This window comes from Myodes glareolus, chromosome 8 (genome assembly GCF_982192425.1).
Source record: "Myodes glareolus chromosome 8, mMyoGla1.1, whole genome shotgun sequence".
Taxonomy (NCBI): Eukaryota; Metazoa; Chordata; class Mammalia; order Rodentia; family Cricetidae; genus Myodes; species Myodes glareolus.
In genome coordinates, this window is record NC_142033.1 from 14,696,780 (window position 1) to 14,720,959 (window position 24,180).

At 40.1% G+C, this 24,180-nt stretch overlaps 1 protein-coding gene across 8 annotated transcripts in view; it reads left to right on the forward strand.

The window, feature by feature from the left end:
* Positions 1–24,180, forward strand: part of Ccdc158 (coiled-coil domain containing 158) — a 73,219-nt gene that overhangs the window by 22,755 nt on the left and 26,284 nt on the right. For all 8 annotated transcript variants that reach the window (XM_048425973.3, XM_085691632.2, XM_048425918.3 and 5 more), the window contains 5 exons: positions 1,754–1,873; positions 2,423–2,620; positions 2,802–3,284; positions 9,865–10,054; positions 20,479–20,631. In XM_048425973.3, the coding sequence (XP_048281930.3) occupies positions 1,754–1,873; positions 2,423–2,620; positions 2,802–3,284; positions 9,865–10,054; positions 20,479–20,631 (1,144 nt within the window). The remainder of the gene's footprint in view (positions 1–1,753; positions 1,874–2,422; positions 2,621–2,801; positions 3,285–9,864; positions 10,055–20,478; positions 20,632–24,180) is intronic.

Consider the following 24,180-nt stretch of genomic DNA (forward strand, 5'->3'; position numbering starts at 1 on the left):
GCCCTGGGCTTAAGTCTAGCAGGTACTCTTCCACTGAGCTATATCTCCAGTCCAGAAATACTTCTTAAGCCTGGGATGGTAGTTCAGTTGGGTAATCCATTGATTCCTGTGAAATAGTTTTTAATATGCAATTTATAATAAAATATCATCTATAATCTAGTATTTCATGTATACTTAATTCTTGTGAGAATGCCTTGTAGCATTATCAAATATAATTAGTCAGAGTCTAAAACTCTATATACTTAATTCTTATGAAATACTTTTTAATATATAACATAATTACGTAAAGCCAACTTAAACATATATCCAATGTAATGTCTAAATTTATGTCCTCAGCCCTGTAGGCATTGATACTATATTATAGATGAATGCATAACTGTATGATATTTCTGTATTAGTACTTAAGTCATTTATGTGTACATGTGAATAGATACAGAAGCCCTACACATTTATGCTTATTATTTGTCAAGAAGATGATTAAATATGTATATATGTGTATAAATATATATAATGTGATTATTGATTATATATTGGTTTAATAAATTAAGAGTTTTAAATGAATGTTCCAAGCAAAAATAAAAAGTTATTAAGAAAACGTTTGTCTTGGTCATATGTTTTCCAGTTAAGAAGGTTTGATCACATCTAAATTAAGTTTTAATCTTGACCAAACTTTTCAAGCCTATTGACTATACCTTAGAAAAAGGAAGAAATGTGTTGCATTTCTGCCAGTATAAAATCTTTTGAATCCTAGAAGGTTGATGATAAAATAACCATAGTTATAGGTGGGGTTTCAGTCCGTAACACTGAGTGCTAACATGTTCTTATGAAATAGTTTATTATCTGAGTGTTGATATTGTGTGGCTCAGCTCAGATCAAAGCCAGAAGTCTCCATGGTCTGGGATTCGCACCCAGCCCATGTTGAAGGTGCAGGAACATTTGCAGTACTGGAGCAGCCTGGGTCCTCCTGTGGGCCTGCTGCATGCTGCGCTTGTGCAAGGAAAGAGTGTTGTGCTGTTATTAGTGCAATGAGCTGAATTCCTCTGTTCAGACAAGGTTTTTTTTTTCATGACTAAGGAAAAAATATGGTCTTTAAAACTGATTCTCATTCCTTTTTATAATTGAAGAGAATAAAGTTTTGAATTGTATTCCCCTAATGTTAAACATTGCTATTCACTCATTCTATTGAATCCACCACCATAATGGCACAGGTGCAGTCATGACCCATTCTTTTGTATTCAGTATCTTCTTGAGACTCTGATATTTTTATTTTTTGGTGTTTGGTATTTTTTTCAAGACATGGTCTCATTATGTAGCCTTGGCTGTCCTAGAACTCCCATAGACCAGGCTTGCTGGCCTCAGCTCACAGATCCACTTGCCTCCATCTCCCAGTGCTGGGATTAAAGGTGTTCCACTATGCCCAGCTGAGACTGACATTCTAAAGCAAGACAGCTCTTCTCAGTATTGCAAAGTTCATTTGTTTGGGGTCTACAGTACATTATTTATGCCACCAGAGACTCTTTGAATTATAGAGCATATCTCCCCAGAAGATAACTTCTGTGGAGAAAAAGCATGAAGCACAGTGTGCTGTACCCAGAGTGCTCCATTTTGACTAATGCCTGTGCTGAATCCTATGGAGATGTTATGGCTGGGAAAGTGAAACCGTCTCAGATCTATGAGCTCCGCCTCATGCAACACCGTCTGCTAGCCAGGCTTCTTTTGGGCTGCATTTGTCTGATTTCGGCTTTTCTTCCAGATAGAAGAGCTGGAGAAGCAGTTAGTCCTTGCCAACTCAGAGCTCACCGAGGCGCGCACAGAGCGGGACCAGTTCAGTCAGGAGTCGGGAAATCTGGATGACCAACTCCAAAAGCTGTTGGTGAGATCATGCTCTATAATCTGAGATTTGGAATCTGGGAACATTTTCAGTACATTTCAAAAACAAGTTTACATTATAAAATTACAGATTTTTACAAAATATTGTGCATACACATGGGATATCATTCTGTGTACTTGAAATGTTTTATGTAAGATACCTTCCTGTGTCTTTTTCTTTAGGCGTGGCTGTTGCATGTTAGATAAAGTAGGTCTTCAAGTAGCCTCTCTTTCGATTAGAACTGCCATTTAAATTCAAGTTGTAGTGTGTTCATTTTGAAGCAAAATGACATTCAGAACACAAAATCTGCACCTCCCGCGTGCAGAGATTACAGGCGTGAGATGCCACTCCTAAAGCAGCTAAAATATTTAAGCAAAATTATCAGTGTATTTTCTAGGAAATAATCAGTTTTAGTCAGCTGGTGAAAAGCAGTTCTTTTCTGTAACCAAAGATGTCTCAAATCACATAACTCCAAGACTGTGTAAGGCAAATAGAAGAATTTGTTTTGGCTGTGACAGTGGCTGGAGAAAGAGTGCTCCTCGCTTCTTTTAGGCAGACCTACACAAGAGGGAGAAGGAGCTGAGTCTGGAGAAGGAGCAGAACAAGCGCCTGTGGGACCGAGACACCGGCAACAGCATCACCATCGACCACCTGCGGCGGGAGCTGGATGACAGGAACATGGAGGTGCAGCGGCTGGAGGCCCTGCTCAAGGCCATGAAGAGCGAGTGTCAGGGCCAGATGGAGCGGCAGGTGAGAGTGTAAGCTGTGCCATTGCCAGGTGGCCTCTTCCATGAGGAAAAATGTCCTTTATGCCTAATGTTCTGACAGCAAAATGGTTTAAGTTAGGCTTTCTGGGTTACCCAGGGCAGGGTTTCACACTGAGTTAACTTACCTCCCTCCCCCACAATTATGAAACTTTGTTTCATCGCAGATGGCAGCTATTCAGGGGAAGAACGAGAGCCTGGAGAAAGTGTCCTCCCTTACTGCACAGCTTGAGTCCACCAAGGAGATGCTGCGCAAGGTGGTGGAAGAGTTGACGGCCAAGAAGATGACCCTTGAGAGTTCTGAGAGGACGGTGTCCGACCTGACAGCTTCCCTCCAGGAGAAGGAACGGGCCATCGAGGCCACCAATGCAGAGATCACTAAGCTCCGCTCGCGAGTGGACTTGAAGTTACAGGAGCTTCAACACCTGAAGAATGAGGGGGACCACCTCAGAAATGTGCAGACCGAGTGTGAGGCGCTTAAGCTCCAGATGGCGGAGAAGGACAAGGTCATCGAGATCCTGCGGCAGCAGATTGAGAACATGACGCAGCTGGTTGGCCAGCACGGACGGACCGCTGGTGCGATGCAGGTGGAAAAGGCTCAGCTGGAGAAAGAGATCAATGACCGGAAGCTGGAACTGCAGGAGTTTAAGGTCTGAGTGGGGGTTTGGGCAGCCTAGCTCCTGAATTTTCTATTTTCCAAGCAGCAATAACCTAATAATATATTGAGAATAACTGAAATTATTCTTGATGTTTGTGGGGCCTCTAAGATAGAAAGTATCTGAGTTGCTGTATGTAAGTTTTTGAGAAAAATTCCTACTTTTACTCTCTAAAAGGAATGTGTGGCTCCATAATGGTTGAGGACCATGGGTACAAAAGAAGAATAACAAGGACCCCTCTCTGAAATGCTCCCTGAGCTCACAGTTTGAGGTATTTTTCACAGACCAAAGTTTGACCCCTATCACCTTGTAATTACTATATGACATTGAACTGTTTACTGATACTTGGTGTGTGTCTATGAAAAAACCACAAGCAAACAGAAGAATACAACTTTATTGGGCTGTTGTGAGGCTTGGCTAAGAAAATATGCATCAAATAGCCTGGCCAATGTAAATGTTGGCTTCTTTGCCCATGTGTTGTACCGCTCAACTGTGTGCCTGTCACTTCTGTGCTGCACTGGGAGTACTGAAATAATGAGTCTCCTTACTGCATGGTGATGTCATAAAGCAGGGCACACGCCTTATTCATCTTTGCAGTCTTTGCCCCATGCCTCTATGGCTTGTTTTTTGTTTGTCGGGTTTTTTTTTGGGGGGGGGAGCCAGTTTCCATGGAACTCATTATGGGGGCTCAAGCTGCCCTCAGACTTGCAATGAGTATTCTACCAAATGCTGGGATTCCAAGCATGGATTACATAACACTAAATATTTCCTTTTGCCCTTCCCTTTTGTCCTTTTCCCTTCCTCTTTCCCCTTCTCTTTTTCCCTTCCCCTTCCCTTCCTTTTTTCTTTTCTTTTCCCTTGAGAGAGAGAGTCTCACTATGTAATCATAGCTGGTTTGGAACTTACTATGTAGACCACCAAGCAGAGTGGACTGGGTGTGGCCTTCAAAGGCTTGCCCTAGTGATCTATTTCCTTCAAATAGGCCCCCTCTCCTAAAGGCTTCAGAGACCCTCAGAAAAGCACCGCTAGCTGGGCAACAAGTAGTCACACACAAGAGGGAGCCCCAGATTCAAACCAAAACAGTTGGCAAAGGAAAAAGGTAATGTGGGGAAGCCCAGAGAAAACCAGCTCCCAGGAGTCCCTTCCTAGCCCAGTACATTCTCGATTCCCCCAGTAGGAAATTGTGAGAACTCAAATGCTTCCCACAGAGAAGTTTACTGAGGACTCAGTACCCAGGACTTCTTTTTTAACTTTTTTAAAATTATTTTTATTGATATATATATATATATGTATGTATGTATGTATATATTTCCCACTCCCCTCTCTTTCTCCCTTCTCCCTATCCACCCTCCCCACTGCTCCGCATGCCCAGTTCTCTGGAGCTGTGGATTGTAGTCTGGTTATGTCTTTGCTTCATATCTTCTATCCACTTATGAGTGAATACATCCGTGTTTGTCTTTCTGAGTCTGGGTTACCTCACTCTGGATGGGTTTTCCTAGTTCCATTTATTTGCCGCAAATTTCAAGATATCATTGTTTTGTTTTTTACAGCTGAGTAATACTTCACTGTGTAAATGTATCACATTTTCTTTATTCTTCAGTTGACAGCATCTAGGTTGTTTCAAGGTTCTGGCTATTATGGATAATGCTGCTATGAATATTGTTGAGCAAGTGTCCTTGTGATATGATTAAGTATCCTTTTGTTATATGCCCAAGAGTCGTTGCTGGGTCTTAATGTAGATTGAACCCCAATTTTCTGAGACACTGCATACTGATTTCCAGAATGGCTGTACAAGATTGCACTCCCACCAGCAGTGGAGGAGTGTTCCCCTGACTCCACATCCTCTCCACATAAGCTGTCCTCAGTATTTTTATCTTAGCCTTTCTGAGACGTATAAGATATTATCTTAGAGTTGTTTTGATTTGAATTTCCCTGGTGATTAAGGATGTTGAGCAATTCCTTAAATGTCTTTTGGACATTTGAGTTTCTTCTGTTGAGAATTCTCTGTTTGGCTCTCCATCCCATTTTAAAATTAGATTATTAGATTATTTTGTTGTAGTTTCTTGAGTTCTTTGTATCTTTTGGAGATCAACCTTCTGTCAGATATGGGGTTGGTGAAGATCTTTTCTCATTCTGTAAGCTGTCATTTTGTCTTGTTTACCATCTCCTTTGCCTTACAGAAGCTTCTCAGTTTCAGGAGGTCCCATTTATTGAGTGTTGCTCTCAGTGTCTATGCTATTGGTGTTCTATTTAGGAAGTGATCTCCTGTGCCAGTGCATTCAAGACGACTTCCCACTTTCTCTTCTATCAGGTTCAATGTTACTGGCTTTATGTTGAAGTCCTTGATTCACTTGGACTTGAGTTTTGTGCACAGGGGTAGATATGGATCTATTTGCAGCCTTCTGCATATTGATATCCAGTTAAGCCAGCACCATGTAAAAGATGTTTTCCTTTTCCCATTATACCTTTTTGGTTTATATCAGGTGTTCACATGTGCACAAATTAATGTCATGGTCTTCAATTAGATTCCATTGATCCATATGTCTGTTTTTATGCCAATACCAAGTTATTTTTATTACTGAAGCTCTGTAGTGGTGCTTAAGGTCAAGGATGGTGATGCCTCTGGAAGTTTCTTTATTGTACAGGATTGCCTAAACTATTCTGGGTTTTTGTTTTTCCATATGAAGCTGAGTAATGCGCTTTCAAGGTCTATGAAGAATTTTGTTGGGAGTTTGATGGGGATTGCATTGAATCTGTAGATTGCTTTTGGTAAGATTTCTCTTTTTATTATGCTGATTTTACCAATCAAAGAGCATGGGAGATCTTTCCATTTTCTGATGTCTTCTTCAATTTCTTTCTTTAAAAACTTAAAATTCTTGCCAAACAGATTTTTCATTTGTTTGGCTTGAGTTACCCGGAGATATTATCTGTGGCTATTGTAAAGAGTGATGTTTCTCTGATTTCTTTCTTGGCCCATTTATTGTTGTATATAGGAGGCCTAAGGATTTTTTCGTTTTAGTTACTGTCACATTACTGAATGGGTTTATCAGTTGTAGAAGTTCCCAGGTAGAGTTTTTTGGAGTCACTTACATATACTATTGTATCATCTGCAAACAAAAAAAAAATTGGTAGTTTGATTTCTTCCTTTCCGGTTTGTATCCCCTTGATCTGCTTTTGTTGTGCTCTATCTAGAATTTCGAGTACTATGTTGAATAGATATGGAGAGAGTGGCCCTTCTTGTCTTGTTCCTGATTTTAGTGGAATGGCTTTGAGTTTCTCTCCATTTAATTTGCTGTTGGATCTAGGCTTGCTGTAAGTTGCTTTTGTTGTGTTTAGATATGCTCCTTGTATCACTAACCTCTCCAAGACCTTTTATCATGAAGGGTGTTGGATTTTGTTGAAAGTTTTTTTATCATCTAATGAGATAATCATGTGTTTTTTCTTTCAGTTTATTTATATGGTGGATTACATTGACAGATTTCCATATGTCAAACCATTCCTGCATCTCTGGGATGAAGCCTACTTGGTTATGGTAGATGATGTGTTCTAAGATTCGGTTTGTCAGTATTTTATTGAGTATTTTTGCATCAATGTTCATGAGAAAGATTGGTCTGTAGTTCTCTGTCTTTGTTAACATCTTTGTGTGGTTTGGGAATCAGGGTAACTGTAGTCTCATAAAATGAATTTGGCAAAGCTCCTTCTGCTTCTGTTGTGTGGAATACTTTGAGGAGTATTGGTATTAGCTCTTCCAATGTTTAATGGACAAGATATACATTACCATTCCAAAACATAGAGAAAGGAACACAGTAAGGAAATACTAGATTAACAAGACTGAAAACCAGATGGGATAACTCCAAACTGCATCTCTATATGTGATGTCAAAGTGTTCTTCAGATCTCCAACTCCTTTCAGCTTTGTTGACTGCAATACACTTCTTTTTTCTTGGGCTGGTTACACTCCCTGTTAGCAGCTTTCCTTTGCAGACATTCCATAACCCTGGCATCTCCAACATCTTGGGCTCTCCAAGGCAATTCAGGCTTCAACTTCACAGCTTCACACAATAATCTCTCTGGGCCATAATCATTCAGGGACACCCCTGACACATGCCTGACTTCAATGGCTTTCCTTAATCATGGAGGAAGATTCCATAACCCTTTATTCTATCCTTGATTCTAAAGCCAAAACAACATGGCCAAAGCTGCCAAGCTCTGCTGCTTTCTGGGACTGGAACATGGCCCCCTCATTCAATTACATCTTCACCAACTTTCTGTTTTCGATGGTTTCCTTCACTGCCTAAACTTGGCTTTTCTAGAACTTGCTCTGGCCAAGCTGGCCTCAAACTCAAAGATCCTTCAGCATTTGCCTTCTGAGTGTTGGTATTAAAGACCTACACCATCACACCCAGGTCTAAGCTTTTCTTTAATTCCTTTCCACAAGTTGGAAGCTTAGCTGGGTGGGATCTTACCCTGAGGTCACCACTGCCTTTATTCCATTTCCTAATCTGTTTATCTCCTTGAACACAGGACTTAGTTTCATTCTACTTCCTGGAGCTTTTTTCCCTCAAAGTGTACAGTTTGTATTTTTCCTTGCTCAGCTTGCTCCTTTTCATTAAAAATATTCATTAAAGTTAACACTAATAACAGAATCAATGCTAGGCTGTTTTAAGATTTCCTCTCACAACAGAATTAATCCAAATCTCTTCACTTTAGCCTCAAGCAGACTCTTTAGACAAGGGCAAAAAGCAGCCACATTCTTCACCAAAATATCACAAGAATGATTTCTAGACAACATACCAAAATTCTTCTCCTCTGAAACCTCTTGATTCAGGTCCCCACAGCTCAAATCACCCTCAGCATCCTGGTCTTCCATGTTCCTATTAGGATAGCCATTAAGCAGCATTTAAAGCATTCAAATGCTTTTCTATTCCACTGTACCAAGGTCCTTATTCCTTCAAACAAAAGCATGGTTTTCCTATCAGTTTCTATTGCTGTATAGAGACACCACGATCACAGCAACTCTTATAAAGGAAAACATTTAATTGAGGTGGTGGCTTACAGTTTCAGAGGCTTAGTCCATTATCATCATGGCAGCAAGCATTATGGTGCACAAGTAGACATGGTGCTGGAGAAGGTACTAAGAGGTCTACATCTTGATCTGCAGGCAACAGGAAGTAAACTGTTACAACACTGAGAGTAGCTTGAACAAAGGAGACATCAAAGCCCGCTTCAACAGTAAAACACTTCCTCCAACAAAGCCACACCTCCTAATAGTGCCTACTCCCATTGGGGGCTGTTTTCTTCCAAACCACCAAAGCTTTCCTGAATTCCTAAATGCCAGCCAAAGACCAGCCTGACAGAACTGACAGACAGGAGCAGGCCTGCTGTGTTAATACTTCTCTATACTCCAGCTCGCCTCAAGTAGCAGCCCCTCCCTCACGTTCACCCCTTCCTCACATCCACCCCTCCCTCACGTTCACCCCTTCCTCACGTTCACCCCTCCCTCACGTCCAATCCTCTCTCACATCCACTTCCTCCCTCACATCCACCCCTCCCTCACATCCACCCCTCCCTCACGTCCACCCCTCCCTCACATTCACTTCCTCCCTCACGTCCACCCCTCCCTCACACCTCTTCTCTTTCCGTTGTTAGTCTCTTTCTTGATGTGTCGCACATAGTAGTTCCCTGTCTCTCTCTTCCCTAAGGAAGACTTGAGCACAAAGCTATCACGTGGGTGGTATCCAGTCTCAGGACTTGGGTAAGGCAAGAGAAGTCTAAGATAGGGACCTCACATCCAGGCTCACTTAGTCCTGGCTCTCTTATGTGTCCCCAGCATATGGAACAGTACCCACTGTAGCATGAATGAATAGAGAATAATTGCAGGTTATGGCAAGTGATCCTGGAATGGACATCTGAGTCTAAAAGAATGGTGACGCATTCCTTTCTTCTCTCTCTACCACTTACACTGGGGTTTTATGGTAAAGTCCAGATTTCGTGTTGTTATATTCTGAGTGAATGTAAAATGTCCCCACAGGCTCATGCATTAGAAGGTCTTTACTGCTTTGTTCTACTGCTTTTTCCTTTTGCCAGCTGTTAGGGTGTGAGTCTGGAAAGTCTTCCGCAGGCTCATGGTTGGACTGCGTGTGCCCCAGTTGGTAGTGATGTTGGCTCTAAAGCCTTTGGGACCTAAGTAGCAGAATTCGTGGCTGGAGGCAGGTCTTGAAGGTAATAATCCCTTGGGTTCTGGCCTTAGCTCTCTGCTCTGTGATCTGCCAAGATGTGAGGAAGCCACACCACATGTTTCTGCCACTGTGGACTGAGGTGTTCCAGCTACCATGCCTTCCTGTCATGATGTATCCTGAAAGTTAGGAGCCAAAGTACCACCCCCACATATACCACACAGTGCTTCTCATGGGTATTTTACTGCAAGAAAGCTATATAAATATCCTTAGAAATATTGAAAAAATTAAAGGTAGATAGAATTGAATGGATGCTAGGGATTTTATTTTTGTTTATTCTCCTGTACGTGTACATATTCTTTTACTTCTTTCCCTATACTTTGTATATGTTATAAACAGATTTTAAAAGATAAAAAAGATGCAAAGATCCGGGAACTTGAAGCCAGAGTGAGTGACCTAGAACTGGAGAAGGTGAAGCTGGTGAATGCAGGCTCTGAGCGACTCCGAGCAGTGAAGGACATCAGACAAGAGAGAGATCAACTCTTGAATGAGGTGAAGACCAGCAGGACTGAGCTAAACAGTCTCTCAGGTACGCCACTTCTCTCGCTCTAGTGCTTGCTGTGAAGTCTAGCACAGGCACCACACAGCTAAGAAGAAGAGTGTCTGACCGCACACAACAAATCCAGATAGCCTTGCTGTTCCAGTCATGTGTACGTCTCACAGTTCTCCCTGAAGAACAGCTGTGTCTTGATTTCTCTTTACTCAGTCCCCAGTTTCCAAGAGTACGGTGAGATATCCAGACTCCAGGCCTCCCGAGGTGTTCAGACAAATCATGTTGTTTGTAGTTTTGCTTTTATGGAAATGGGAATCTTGCATCCTTTGAGTCAGATCGCTTGAGTAAATGATAATAAGGTGATGTGTATAAATAGAATCGTGCAAAAATACTGAAAGAAGAAATCCGTATGATGAGGACTGGAACAGAGGCAATGGCAGTGGGAATGGAAGAAGGGCAAAGAATTGAGACTACTCTGGGCCCATGTGGTCATTCACGGTAGTGCAAACCTTTAATTTCAGCACTCAGGAGGAAGAGGCAATGAGTCTGTGAGTTCAAGGCCAGCCTGGTCTACACAGTGAGTTCCAGGACAGCCCAGAGTCACATAATGAGACCCCTTCTCAAAACAAACAAAAAAACCACACGCACACCCCCCCCCCCCCTACAAAACAAAGAGTACTTTGAGAGGTTACATCAGTAGAACTTAGTGACTGGGGCATTTCTTCTCAGTTTTTACTTTGTGGGGTTGGAAAACAATAATAGCAACAACTAAAGGGGAACTAGGGAAGAGACAGGCTTGAAAGCAAGGGTGAGGCAGAGGTAGTCGGTGTGAGACAGCACTTAGGATATGTGGAATTGGACTTTAGTATGTAAATCTATATCATAGCCATGTTTGATACATATTTATAATCCCAGAACTTGGGGGGTAGAGAGAAGGAGAATTAGGAGTTGATGGTTATTTTGGCAATGTTGTGAGTTTGAGACCATCCTGACTACATGAGACCTTGTCTTACCCCCTCAAAATCTCTAACATGTATACATAGGTAAATAGATGTATGGTGGATGAGGTTATGCCGAGTATTTTTAAATGTATTTATCCTTTGAGATTTTCACACAGTATATAAGGAATTTTGGTCATACCCACCTTCACTCTCCTCCTACTCTTCTGGGAACCCTCTCCCATCTCCCTCCTAACCTCATGTTTTCATATTTGTAATCCACCGCGTCCAGTTAGTATTGTTTAATTGTGCATGGGTTTAGGACCGTCAACTGAGGCATGGGCAACCTACTCAGACCACACCCCTGGGGGGAAAAACACAGTTTTCCCTCAGAAGTTATTGATTGTGATATGAGTGGGGTCTTGTGAGTTTCTTCCTTCATTTATGATAGAATAGTGACTGTGTGCCAGGCATTTTGATAGTTACTAGATAGATAGTAAATAACTATATAGATAGATAAATAAAGGTTGTAACTTCATGGTAAAGTACTTGCCTATATGGGCAAGGCTTTGGGTTCAGTGTGTAGTCCCTTAGGGAAGAAGGAAAGTGAGGCACTTGAAAGTCAATTGAGAAATAAATTTTGAAAAGATCTTTGGGAGTCTTAAGTCATTTATGGGTGTCATGAATATTGGAGTCATCCAAGAAGAAAGTTTAAGATAAAAAAGACTTAAAGCTAGGCATATGGCACATGACTTTCATCCTAACACTTGGGAGGCAGAGGCATGTATATCTCTGTGAGTTCAAGCCTAGCCTAAATAGAAAGTTCCAGGCTAGCCAGGGCTTCATCATTTGTGAGATCCTGTCTCTAGACAGGATGACTGACTCAAAAACAAAACAACAACCGAAAAAAATGAGAAGTCTTGTTTTTCTGTCAGCTTAGTGGCTGCGCCTGAATCTACTGATATTTTAACTCCCTTCTGCAGCCCCAAGGCCCCAAAGTCAGCACCCTGCCAACTCAGGCTGCAACCTAGTGGGATTTCTCTGCCATTGCCACCAAACGTTTTTAACTAAGTCTCTTTTATTCTATTTATCAATAAAGACTCAGTAGTCAGATGTTTGTGTAAAAACATGATAGCTCAAAGAGGCTGAGAAAAAACCAGCTGACCTTCCTTTTTGGCCAGAGACCCAACAAGTGAAGTCGTTCCAGCTGTCCCAAACCAAAAGACCATGAAACTCCAAGTCCCTCCGAACTTCTTCCTGTGTCTGTCTCTATCCAGTCTTCCTGACTGTGCTCCGTCCTTGCTATGGCCAATTCCTGTCAACTAGTTTCTGACTCTGCCCCCTGATCCAAGGTTGATTTTCTTAATACAGTTTCACAGGGCAGTCAATTATCCCACAACATTTCCTTCTTTTTGTCTAAATAAAAAGAAAAGGTTTTAACTCTAACACAGTAAAACTATATACAATAAGAACCGTAAGAATTACATTCACAATGTTCAGTCTATTTGTATTTGGCAAATTCGAAGAAAGTACTCTATTATCTATCCTATCTTGGTGAATCCACAGTTTTATACCCACACCACTTTCTATTGTAACTTGTATTACTAGCCTAAAATTATCTTTTTAGAACTTAAAATAGTTTCTTTGTTAAACAACTTAACCTTTTATGTCTCTCAACCTTTATAAACTTTGTATTTCTTTTGAGATTTTTTTTAATTTTGTAACAAAGAAAATGGTAAAACTATAACTGTCTAGTCTTCAATCCCATCAGAGACCTGAAAAGGATAAACTACTACCCGAGTAAACAGGAAGTGCAGAGCAAGCAACTTCCAAAACTAGAAATGACAGAGATACCTGGCTGCCTGAGAAGTCAGCCAACGTTTGTGTGCAATCCATCTTCAGTCTACAGGCCTGAAATGCCTGACAGACTTTTCTGTGAAGCAGGAGTTTTAAAGAAATTACCCACCTTGTCTTGGCAAAAGTTGGCAGTCGGTTTCCTTTGTGTTCTGCCTGTCCAATTTGGACAGCATACTGTCAGCAGCTGTGGCAAGGGCAGTTTCTTGCCCAGTGCCTAGCTTTGCCACAGAGCAAACAAACTCCATATGGAGGTTCTTTGATGCCCACATCCTTTTTTCTAAAAAAAAGTAGATTGGTGCTGCCAGGAGCAGACATATCTCACTATCATAAAAAGCCTTATGTTATTAAAATATTTTAAATGCCATAGTCTATAGATCTCTGAAGTGTTTTAAGACTACCTATCTATCTAAAATATATCTGTTTAACATTGAAAACATATCTAACATGATTGGAAGTTTGATAGTTATAAATGACTAATGCATCTCTTAATTATCCTAAACAATCTGAAATAGTATCTTTCAAGGACTATAACTTTACATTTTTAAATGACTAAAGCTAAACTCTCCCAGCTAGCAGTTTTGAAGTTGTCCTGAGAAATTTGTAGTCTCAAACTGATACTTGGGTGGTGTTTGTTAGCTTAATATCATAACCATTAAGTGGATTCGTCATTGTGGGCACCATCATCTTTTTAGACACCTCAAAGATTGCTGTTAGGAATAGGCATAGTTCACTGTAGAAAGCCTATACATTTGAAATGCCATATACAGCAGATCTTCAAAAGGTTGGAGGACCACTGTCTATTAAGTACATCCAGGGTACAAACTTAGTTCCTAGTTACCTACTTCAGACTCAAACTGGAAAACACATACAGGAAGCTAGATGAAGCTTATTTCTCAAATTAGTTAGTACTCTGTATGACTACTAGTATCCCAACAGAAAGCTTAGACATACATAGTAGTCAGATAGATTTTGAGATAGTTATATCTTCAGAAAAGTTTTAAAGAGCCAGAGTAAACCAAAGAATTATGAGATTAGTAGCCATAGAATTGTTCCTTAATTTTGTTTTTCTTCTGTACCATACCAAGTGACTTTTCTGACATGATAAATTTTGGATTTTTCTTTAACAAGCCACTTGGGTTTAGAAAAGGAGTAGCCATGCTCTAACTCTAAAGCCCGATTTGATTTTTAATGTAATTGAGAACGCAAAGAGGATTATTTAGCTTTTATGTTTGGTAGAAAGCAGCAAAAATAAGCATTTGAGAAGATTTATGAAATTCTACCCTGTCGAAGGTGGGCTAAACCATTAGGGCAATTTATTCTTTTTCGGGGGGGACATTTTGTCTAGATGATTTATCCTTTTTCTTCAGATGTCTCATTTGTACAGTGGCCTCTGATTCCTAGTCAGATGCTTTTATTCTCCTGAAAAGATAAAACAAAACCCTGCCCCAAACCTAACTTTAGGGAGTTCTTTTTTCCCATACTTTATCAAATGAAAGGCATTTGTTAGTCTTACAAGTTAGTCTGGATTGAATGACCAAGCTGTTTATGACTCTCCTTAATCAAGAGGTCTCTCCTGTTCAAATCTAATCTTTATCAATCTTTATAGTATCTGTAGTTTTTCTTCTCCTGTGGAAAAAAAAAAAACAAAACCTCTTTTCCAATGTTATACATATCCTAGTTTCCATTCTGAGGTTAACACATCTTTAAATTTTACGGGATGATTTAATTCATCAGGTTTTTTCCTGATGAAAAATAGGTTTTTTCCTATTCAGTGTCTCTCCATGGCTGTCATTACTTTCTCATTAGCATTTTTAAAATTTAAATTTAATAAAGCACTGTATAATGTATTTTGGGGTTTTATTACTTTCTGTTTATTAAGCATATCTTTTAGAGTGCAGCTAGCTCTTTCTATAACTGCTTGTCCTATAGGATTGTGTGATATACCTACAATATACTTAATGTTGTAATATGAAAAAAAAAACTGTTTTGTTTTACTAGAGACATATGCTGGAGCAATGTCAGTCTTAATTTGGACAAGTATCCCCATAATGGCGAGGGCTTTAATAAATGTGTAATTACAGAATCAGCCTTTTCAAAATTTAAAGCAGTTTCCCATTGAAATCTTGAATAAGTATCTATATTATGGTACACATACTTTAATTTTCCAGACTCCACAAGATGAAATCCATCCATCTATCAAATTTTATTTCTTTGAATACCTTTGGGTTATTTCCTGCACACAATAGAGTTTGGTTATACAAAGAACAAGCAGGACATTTCCTTATATTCCTTGACTTGTTGCCAAGATAGAAAATCTTTTTCAAACTTTTGTTACTAACATGGTGTTTCTTATGAAATTCTGAGGCCTTTTTTGTTGTTGTTGTTCGTTGGTTTGTTTTTCAAGACAGGGTTTCTCTGTAGGTTTTGGAGCCTGTCCTGAAACTAGCTCTTGTAGACCAGGGTGGCCTCGAAATTACAGAAATTCGCCTGCCTCTGCCTCCTGAGTGCTGGAATTAAAGGCGTGCGCCACCACTGCTTTGCTGAAACTAAGGATTTTTTTTTATCAAATTTCCTATTAATAACTGATCAATTTCATTATTACCTTGTGCCAGAGGGCCTGATAGAATCATATGGGATCTAGTATGTGTTATATATAAGGCATGATTTCCATTTCTGATTACTTATTGTAGCTGAGTAAATAACAAAGTTAATTCTGAATCATCTGGAATAAGTTCAGTAGTTTCAATGTGTAAAACAACTCTTTTTTGCATATTGAAAGTTGGTATATATATATTAAGAGGTTCTGGAAAAATCTAATACCATGAGAATAACATACAATCCTGATTTTAAAAAAAAACATAAGGGTTTTGAGTCACTTTGCTTAGTTTTCCTGACTTATAATTAATCTTTCCTGATTTATTTGCATCAGAATACAGTGTATTAGTAGGGGCTCTAGAAATTGATGTTCCTTTTATTATATGAGGGAGAATCCAATTAAGTTCTTTTTATAAATCAATGTCTCTTGCTTTGGGGATACTTGTTGCTAATCTCTCCAAAAAAATTACTACAATGTGCAAATTTTGCCAGTGTGTATTTTCCACCCATAATGAGACAAATTCAACATTACAATTACAATCACAATTTCTGCTGGGTCTGTTCATACTAATTGATAAAGTCTCAATTTTCCTTTCAGAATCAATTCAGAAACCTTTTCTACATAGGTCTTTTTTTTAAAAATTTACTCTGTTTGAACTGTAAAAATATCCATTCAAACTGGGCGATGGTGGCGCATGCCTTTAATCCCAGCACTTGGGAGGCAGTGGCAGGTGGATCTCTGTGAGTTTGAGGCCAGCCTGCTCTACAAGAGTCAGTTCCAGGACAGGCTCCAAAACTACAGAGAAACATTCCTTTCTCAAAAAAAAAACCAAACAAACAAAAAGTCAATTCTAAGATATTATCTTCTCTCTGCATAAGAATGCCCATACAAGGTAAAATGACTAGGACCCAATCAAGCTCTGGATCTAAGCAATTCACATGGTCATCCTGTAATGTCTTTCCTACCAGAGTCAATTCTCTCTTAGGCTCAGCTGATAATTTTCTTGAACTATTTACATCCTTATCACCTTGTAAGGTGTAAAATAAAGCTATTGAGTAGTTAATCCAGTTATGGGCAATAGCCAGTTAATATCTCCCAGCAATTTTTGAAAATCATTAACAGTTTGTTATTGATCTCTCTTGATTTTTACTTTCTGTGGTTGAATTTTCTATAAACCTATTTTATATCCTAAATAATTAATAGAATCTCCTCTTTGTATGTTTTCAAGAGTAATTTATAATCCCTAACAAGGAAAATTTTTCTTTACTTCATCAAACATTTTTTCTAAAGTGTGTGTGTCTGAATCAGCCAGTAAGATATCGTTCATATAAAGATAAATTATAGATTGTTTATGAATTATTTCTAATGACTGCTATACAAAATACTGACACAGGTGGGTGTGGTTAACATTCCTGTGAGAGAATTTTCCAATGGTACAGGCTGGGAATTACTAAAAGTAGACTCTGTGAAGGCAATTTTTTTATCCTGTTCTTCTAAAGACATAGTGAAAAAGCAACCTTTTAAATCAATCATTATAATGTAGCATCCTCAGGTAATAAAGAAGGCAAGGGAAATCCAGGCTGTAAAGAGTTCATTGCCTGAATCACCTTATTTGTAGCTTTCAGATCTCTTGTTACCATTTTCTATTTTCCAGATTTCTTTTTAATAACAAATGTCAGAGAATTCCAAGGGCTAGTCGACTCTTCTGTGTGAGCACTTAGCTGCTCCTGTGCCAGCTGTTCTAGTTCCTGTAAACTTTTTTGATGTCAAAGGCCATTGTTCCACCCAGACAGGTTTATCAATTAACCATTTTAAAAGTAAGGATATTGAGAGACCAACAGCTTATGTACAATATGAATGGTCTGTGACTATTCTTTTTTTAAAAAAATATTTATTTATTTATTATGTATATAATATCCTGACTGTGTGTATGTCTGCAGGCCAGAAGAGGGCACCAGACCTCATTACAGGTGGTTGTGAGCCACCATGTGGTTGCTGGGAATTGAACTCAGGACCTTTGGAAGAGCAGGCAATGCTCTTAACCACTGAGCCATCTCTCCAGCCCCGACTATTCTTAATAATACTTTCTAATGTTTTTCTCAGACGTATTCTTTATGATTTGTCTTTGAGATCAGAGGAATGTTAACCTGTGTTTTCCATTGCTACAACAAATCCTGTCCCCATAAATTCATTGCTATGTCAGTCATATATGGTTTAATTTTCTTAACTGTTCTTCTGACCCTATACACTCAACACATCTTATACTTTGTTTTGCCTGAGATAAAGTTCCAATCCCTAGAGGTTGAATATTTACCTCCTCAAGAAGTCAATCTGGATGCTAAGATTTTGGTGAACTTGTTGTTACAACTATGTCTGTGTCTAATAAACCTACATTTGTTTGTACTTTTAGTTTTGGTCTTTGATCATTTATAGCAATTTTCCAAAATACTGTTTTTTGGTCTCTCCTGAAATTTTTCTTTCATCTTCTAAAGCTGTCTGTCATCCAGAGCAGTGTGGTTTTCCATAATAGGCATTAAGTCTAATTGCTCTGTGGAGGAGTTTCCCCAATATTGACAGGAAATGATTTAACCAAATTTGATATTGGCACCTGTAAGAGTCCTGCTAAGATGTTTTCTAATGGTAAAGGGTGACCTTGCCTGTCTCTTGTTGGTCTGCATTCAATAGTTCAACGCTGCCCTGTGCCACACTTTCTACCTTCTCCAGAAAACTGAGGCATTCTGTTTGGATTATTTCTAGAAAAAAAATTGTTTCTAGGATGCCTTGCCTACAATCTCCTTTCAAACGACCTTGTTTACCACAATTAAAACATCTGACATTTGATTTTTATTAACATTTCTAGAAATTTCTTCTCCCATCAAAAACGTATCATAAGTATGAGATCCAATATCAGCTGTATTTTTAATCCATTCATCTATTTGTGGTAATCCTGCCTTTAAAGCCCCAATCACCCTTTTACATTCTGAATTAGCATTTTCATAAGCCAAAGATTCAATTAATATTCACCTGACTTCTGTATCTGATACTATTGTATTTACAGCTGAAATCAATTTTTGCAAAAAAAGTCAGTGAAAGCTTCTTTTGGGCCTTGCATAATTTTAGTAAATGACTCAGACCTCTTTCCTGATTCATCTACCTTGTCTTAAGCATTCAAGGCAGCATGCTAAACAACATACAGCCAAGGTGTGATCGTCAAATCCCAACTGATTTTGCAACTCAGCATATTGGCCTTCACCTAGAAGCTGACTGCGGGAAATATTAATGGCTCTAGCCCTATTTTGCTGCTCTGTAACTCTAGTTTCCTCTGTCCACCATGTTCCCCATTGTAACTGAGGACCAGTTTCCTCTACGACTATAGCCAAAGCTTTCCAGTCTTGGGGGATAGTTCTATTCTGAGTTGCCCTTGAATTTAACATCTGCTTTACATAGGGTAAATGCACACCATATGAAATGATTGCTTCCTTAAATCTTCTCAAATCTAATATCTCTACAGGATTCCATTTAACTTCTGCATAGCCTCAGGGGTGCCCATCATCTGATGGTCATTCGTGCATAGTAACTGGGTAAACTGAAGTTGGTTTCCTAATAACTTTGGGACCAGACCCCCTTTGGTTTCATCATGCATTGATATGGTTGGTTCTTGTATTAATTCCTCTGTCTGTGTCTGGGTATTTTTTTTATTTTCATTATCGGGTCTTCCTAAGGCTTGTATCTTATCAGTAATAAATCTTTCTAAGACTTGTATCTTATCAGCCAAATTTCATATTATCAAACCTTTTTTTAAAGATAACATATGAGTTATCAAGCTGATAGTAATTACAATGACATTTTGTCAATCCCAACTAGGTCAGTTATCCCTTTATTTATTTTTTTTTCAACTTCAAGCCATTCATTGTGGCTATGCAGAGTCTAATTCCCTGCATTTGAGATTTCCCATTCTTAACGTGGGAAAGATTTTTTTAAATATTACTTATCTCTCTCCTTAAGAATTCCACAGGTGTCTCACCAAGTCTGCTGACCGCTCAGGTTATCCGCAGCAGCAGTATCAGCAGCGAGCTCGGGTTTCTAAACGCGCACCTTCTCTCCAGAGTCCCTGAGAGAAATCCCCATGAGGAGTTCATGTGGTCTTCAACTAAGATTCTAGCATCCTATTTACCAATAAAATTGGGAGTCAGATGTAGCACAAATAATAAAAACCCAGAGACAGAGATTGGGGTTCAAACTGAAGATCAGAAAAGCAAAGCAACCAGTCACTGGTTCTTACCTTTACCTTATACTTAAATGGGTGATCCTGCCTCCATGAATCACTCAGACTGAGACTGAGCTGAGAGCTGTCTCCTCCCATTTTACATCCTCTCTAGTGCTGGGATTAAAGGCATGCACCACTACCTCCTGGCCTCTATGGCTGACTAGTGTGGCTTCTGGGATTAAAGGTGTGTGCCACCACTGCCTGGCCTGTATGGCTGACTCATATGACTAACTTTGCACTCTGATCTTCAGGCAAGCTTTATTTATTAAAACACAAATACTATACTGTTATAGTCAGATATTGGGATAAAAACATGCTAGCTCAGAGAGACTGAAAAGCAACCAGATGACCTTCCTTTTTGGCCAGAGACCCAATAAGAGAGCACCTTTCCATTGGTTCCAAACCAAAAAAACCATGAAACTCCAAATCCCTCCCTACATGCCTTCCTGTACATGTCTCTATCTGTCTTCCTGGCTCCTCTGCAGCTTCCTATACTCTTTAAGGCTATTTCCCATCAACTAGTTGCTGGCTCTGGCATCCCCCCCCCCATCCATGGTTGATTTTATTAACACGGTCTCGAGTTTCACAGTGTGATCAAATATCCTGCAATAAAGATGGGCTAATTACAAACCCTGGGGAGAAGCACTGAGCGGAGGTGAGTAAGGAAGAGCAGCTAAAAGGAAAGCACAGCAGACACCTGGACTGTGTCCGTAACAAATGAGGGCTCATCAGAATGAGTTTTTCTTCAGCCTCTAGGATGTTATGATTATTAATTACGAATATTGGTTATTATTTTATGTAGAGGACTATGAAGTTTTGAAAAGGAATTTCCGAAACAAAAGTGAAGAAATGGAAACCACTACAAACAAGCTAAAGATGCAATTGAAGTCTGCGCAGACTGAGCTGGAGCAAACAAGGAATACCCTGAAGACCATGGAGGGCTCCGACGGCCATGGTATGCTCTGCTCCACCCCCTCAGTTTGGAATTCCATCGCCTAGATTTGTTAGAACACAAGTCTGGATGTACTGTCTCCCACCTCCTCACAGCGCCAGGGAATGAGAGAAACACACAGAGACATTAGCGACGGGGCATTAGGAAGCAGGGCTTCTACTGTGTTGTAAGGGAAATCGCCATGTACTTCTGTCCATGACATGTCTGAAACCAGAGCTATTCCCGTAACTTCTAACGAATCTCACCGTCTCCCCTTGTTTAAGGGTAGAAATGCAAGCCACTGAGAGTTTTCACTTAACCTCATGGTTTACATATGGCTTGTCTACATAAACTGTAGGTCAGTTTGTCAGTTTGGCTGATTGTTAGCTCTTGATTTCTTCTCTAATCAAATCGAGATGAGATTTGGTAATAGAACTACTAGATAAGAGGTCATTATCACACTTGTTGCCTTTCCACTTGCTGATCATACTGACCACGCACGTGCCACGTGAGTGAGAGTAAGCTGACCACGCCTATATCATGTAAGAGTGAGCTGACCACGCGGATATCATATAAGAGTGAGCTGACCATGCGTGTATCATGTAAGAATGAGCTGACAATGTGCGTATCATTTCAGAGTGAGCTGACAATGAGCGTGTGGTGTAAGAGTGAGCCAACCACGCATATATCATGTAATAATGAACTGATAGTGCATGTATCATGTAAGAGTGAGCTGACAACGAGCATGTGGTGTAAGAGTGAGCCGACTACGCATATATCATGTAAGAATGAACTGATAGTGCGTGTATCATGTAAGAGTGAGCTGACAATGCGTGTATCATGTAAGAGTGAGCTGACAATGTGTGTATCATGTAAGAGTGAACTGACAATGCATGTATCATGTAAGAGTGAGCTGACCATGTGTGTATCATGTGAGTAAGAGTGAACTGACTAGCACATGCTGTGTGAGTGAGAGCGAGGATCGTCAGAATGAGAGAAGCTGGTCCTCTCCCGCTATTCTGCCATTCGCGGTATAGCTCTAATAGCTGACTATAAGAATTAGTGTTTACCCAGGTTTTGGTGGCCTTTAACCCCAGCACTCTGGAGGAAGAAGTAGGCTCAAAGAGAATTCCAGAACACCCAGGGACACACATAGAAACTCTGTCTCAAAAAAGTAGTATTCATCAAATTTAAGTCTATCTATTTTATGTGTTTTTTATGTGTTTGCATGTATGCATATGTTTGGAGGTCGACATCAGGTGTTATTTTCCGTTATTCTCCACTTTCTATTTTGAGACAGGGTCTTTCTCGATCATTGAACCTGGAGCTCCTGATTTTGTAGATTGCTGGCCCAGAGAGCACAGTGTGTGCTTCACGCCCAGCTTTGCTGTGGGTGCTGGGGTCAAAATTAGGCCCCCGTGCTTCCTCAGCAAGCACCTTGACAACTTTGCTATCTCCTAGTCCTCACTGCATTATTTAAATTTTTGAAAAGATATTTTATATGTGTGTGTGTGCATGTATGTGAGTGTGTGTGTTGTGTGTCTGTGCGTGTGTGTGTGCGTGTGTGTGTGTGCGCGCATGTGTGTGTGTGCGCGCGTGTGTGTGCGCGCGTGTGTGTGTGCATGTGGAGGTCAGAGGACAACTTTCTGGAGTTGTGTCTCCTTCTACCATGTGGTCCAGGGATCAAGCTCAGGTTGCCCGCTCAGCAGTAATCTCCTTTACTCACTGAGCTATCCTGTTGGCTCCTGAGTTTTTTGTTTTTTTAATTAGTTAAAGATTCATTTATGCTTGGGTAACAGCACAGATTCTTCTTTTCCTTTTCTTTTTCTGTTTTTTAAGGCAGGGTGTCTGGTTGCCCAGGTTAGTTTCCAACTTGCTCTGTAACTGAAATGACTCTGAGATCTTGCTCTTCCTGTCTCTACTTCCAAAGTTCTGGGATTACAAATCCGTGCCACACCGGGCTAAGCTCCCAAAATTCAGTAGAAGGGTGGAAAAAGTGAGATATGAGCAAAGAGGTCAAGACCCACTGAAACAGCTTACCTGAGCGAATGGGAGCCAACTCCAGCCTGGACAGGGAAGGAACAGAATGGGACCAAAAGTTAGACCCTCTCAGAATGTCGGTGACAGCTGTATGTCTGGGGCAGACTGCGGGGCACTGGCAGTGGCACCAGAATTTGTCCCTGCTGCTTTTACTGGCTTTTTGGAACCCATTCTCTTTGGATAGATACCTTGCTCAGCCTGGATATAGTGGGAAGGGCCTTGGTCCTTCCTTGGAGCAATGTGCCTTACCCTCTCTAGGAGTGGATGGGAGTGGGGTTGCAGTGAAGGGGGAGGGAACGGGAGGAGGGAGAGAATGGGAACTGGGATTGGTATGTAAAATGAAAATAGTTTGTTTTCTTTTTTTTTAAAAAAAAAAAAACACCTTAAAAAAGATCTGTGCCACCACTACTGACTCTGGCAGCACATAGCCCCAGATCAGAGTGACCCAGGGATTATACTGCCCTGTGCACGGAGGAGCCACAATTCTAAAGTATTCTGGTTTTTGGCATTTGGGCTCTTTGCTGATTAATGCTAAGATAATGACATTTGGAAAGGATGTTGAAGGGTGCCTTCAGGGTCCATTCTGTCACCCCAGTGATCCCAGTAGGTTATGATTATTAATTACCTGGGTAATCTTTGTAATTACATTCAAATATTTGTTTTTATTGAGTAAAATCAGCTTAAAATTAAAAAAAAATGAGATTACCTTTAAAGTCCAACCATAATCCACTTAATAGACCAGAATTCTTCAAAGTGGTGAACAAATGATGCCAGACTTTGATATACTAATAAATCAATTAATTAACAGTTGGCCTTGGGATATAGCTCATTCAGTACAGTGTTCACCTAGCATGCATGAAGCCGTAGGTTCAAATACTCAGCACCAAATAAATTGGGGCTGTTGGCAGACCCCTAAATTACCAGTACTAAAGAGGTAGAAACAGGGAATTAGAAGTTCAAGGTCATTTTTAGCTGCATAACAGATTCAAGCCAGTCTGGGATATACACGACCCTGTCTGAGGGTGAAGGGAGGATGCAGTGGGACCCTCTCCAGCGAGTTGGACGGAGGAAGATGGGGTAGGAACCAGAAGGAAGATAGGGTGGGAGCCTCTCCAGCAAGTTGGAAGTAATTCTGAATGGATATGATAAAAAGTCATTACGTAAATGTAAGAAATTTTCAAAAAATTAAAATTATTTTTAAAAATCAGTGCATTATCTCTGGATTATAGACCCTGATTTTTTGCATTTTTTTTTTTACTGTTTTTACTGAGCTGTATATTTTTCTTCATTCCCCTTCCTTCCTCCCCCTTCCCCTTCTACTCTCTTCCATGGTCCCCATGCTCCCAATTTACTCAGGAGATCGTCATAGACCTTGATTTTGGGAGATTATTATGAGAACTTTTTTTAAAGACAGGGTCTCACTATGTAGCTCTGGTTAGCCTGGAATTTGCTATGTAGTTCAGGCTAGCTTCAGATCCACTTGCCTCCGGATTAAAGGACTGCCCAAGCACACCTGGCAAAAACCATCAATAT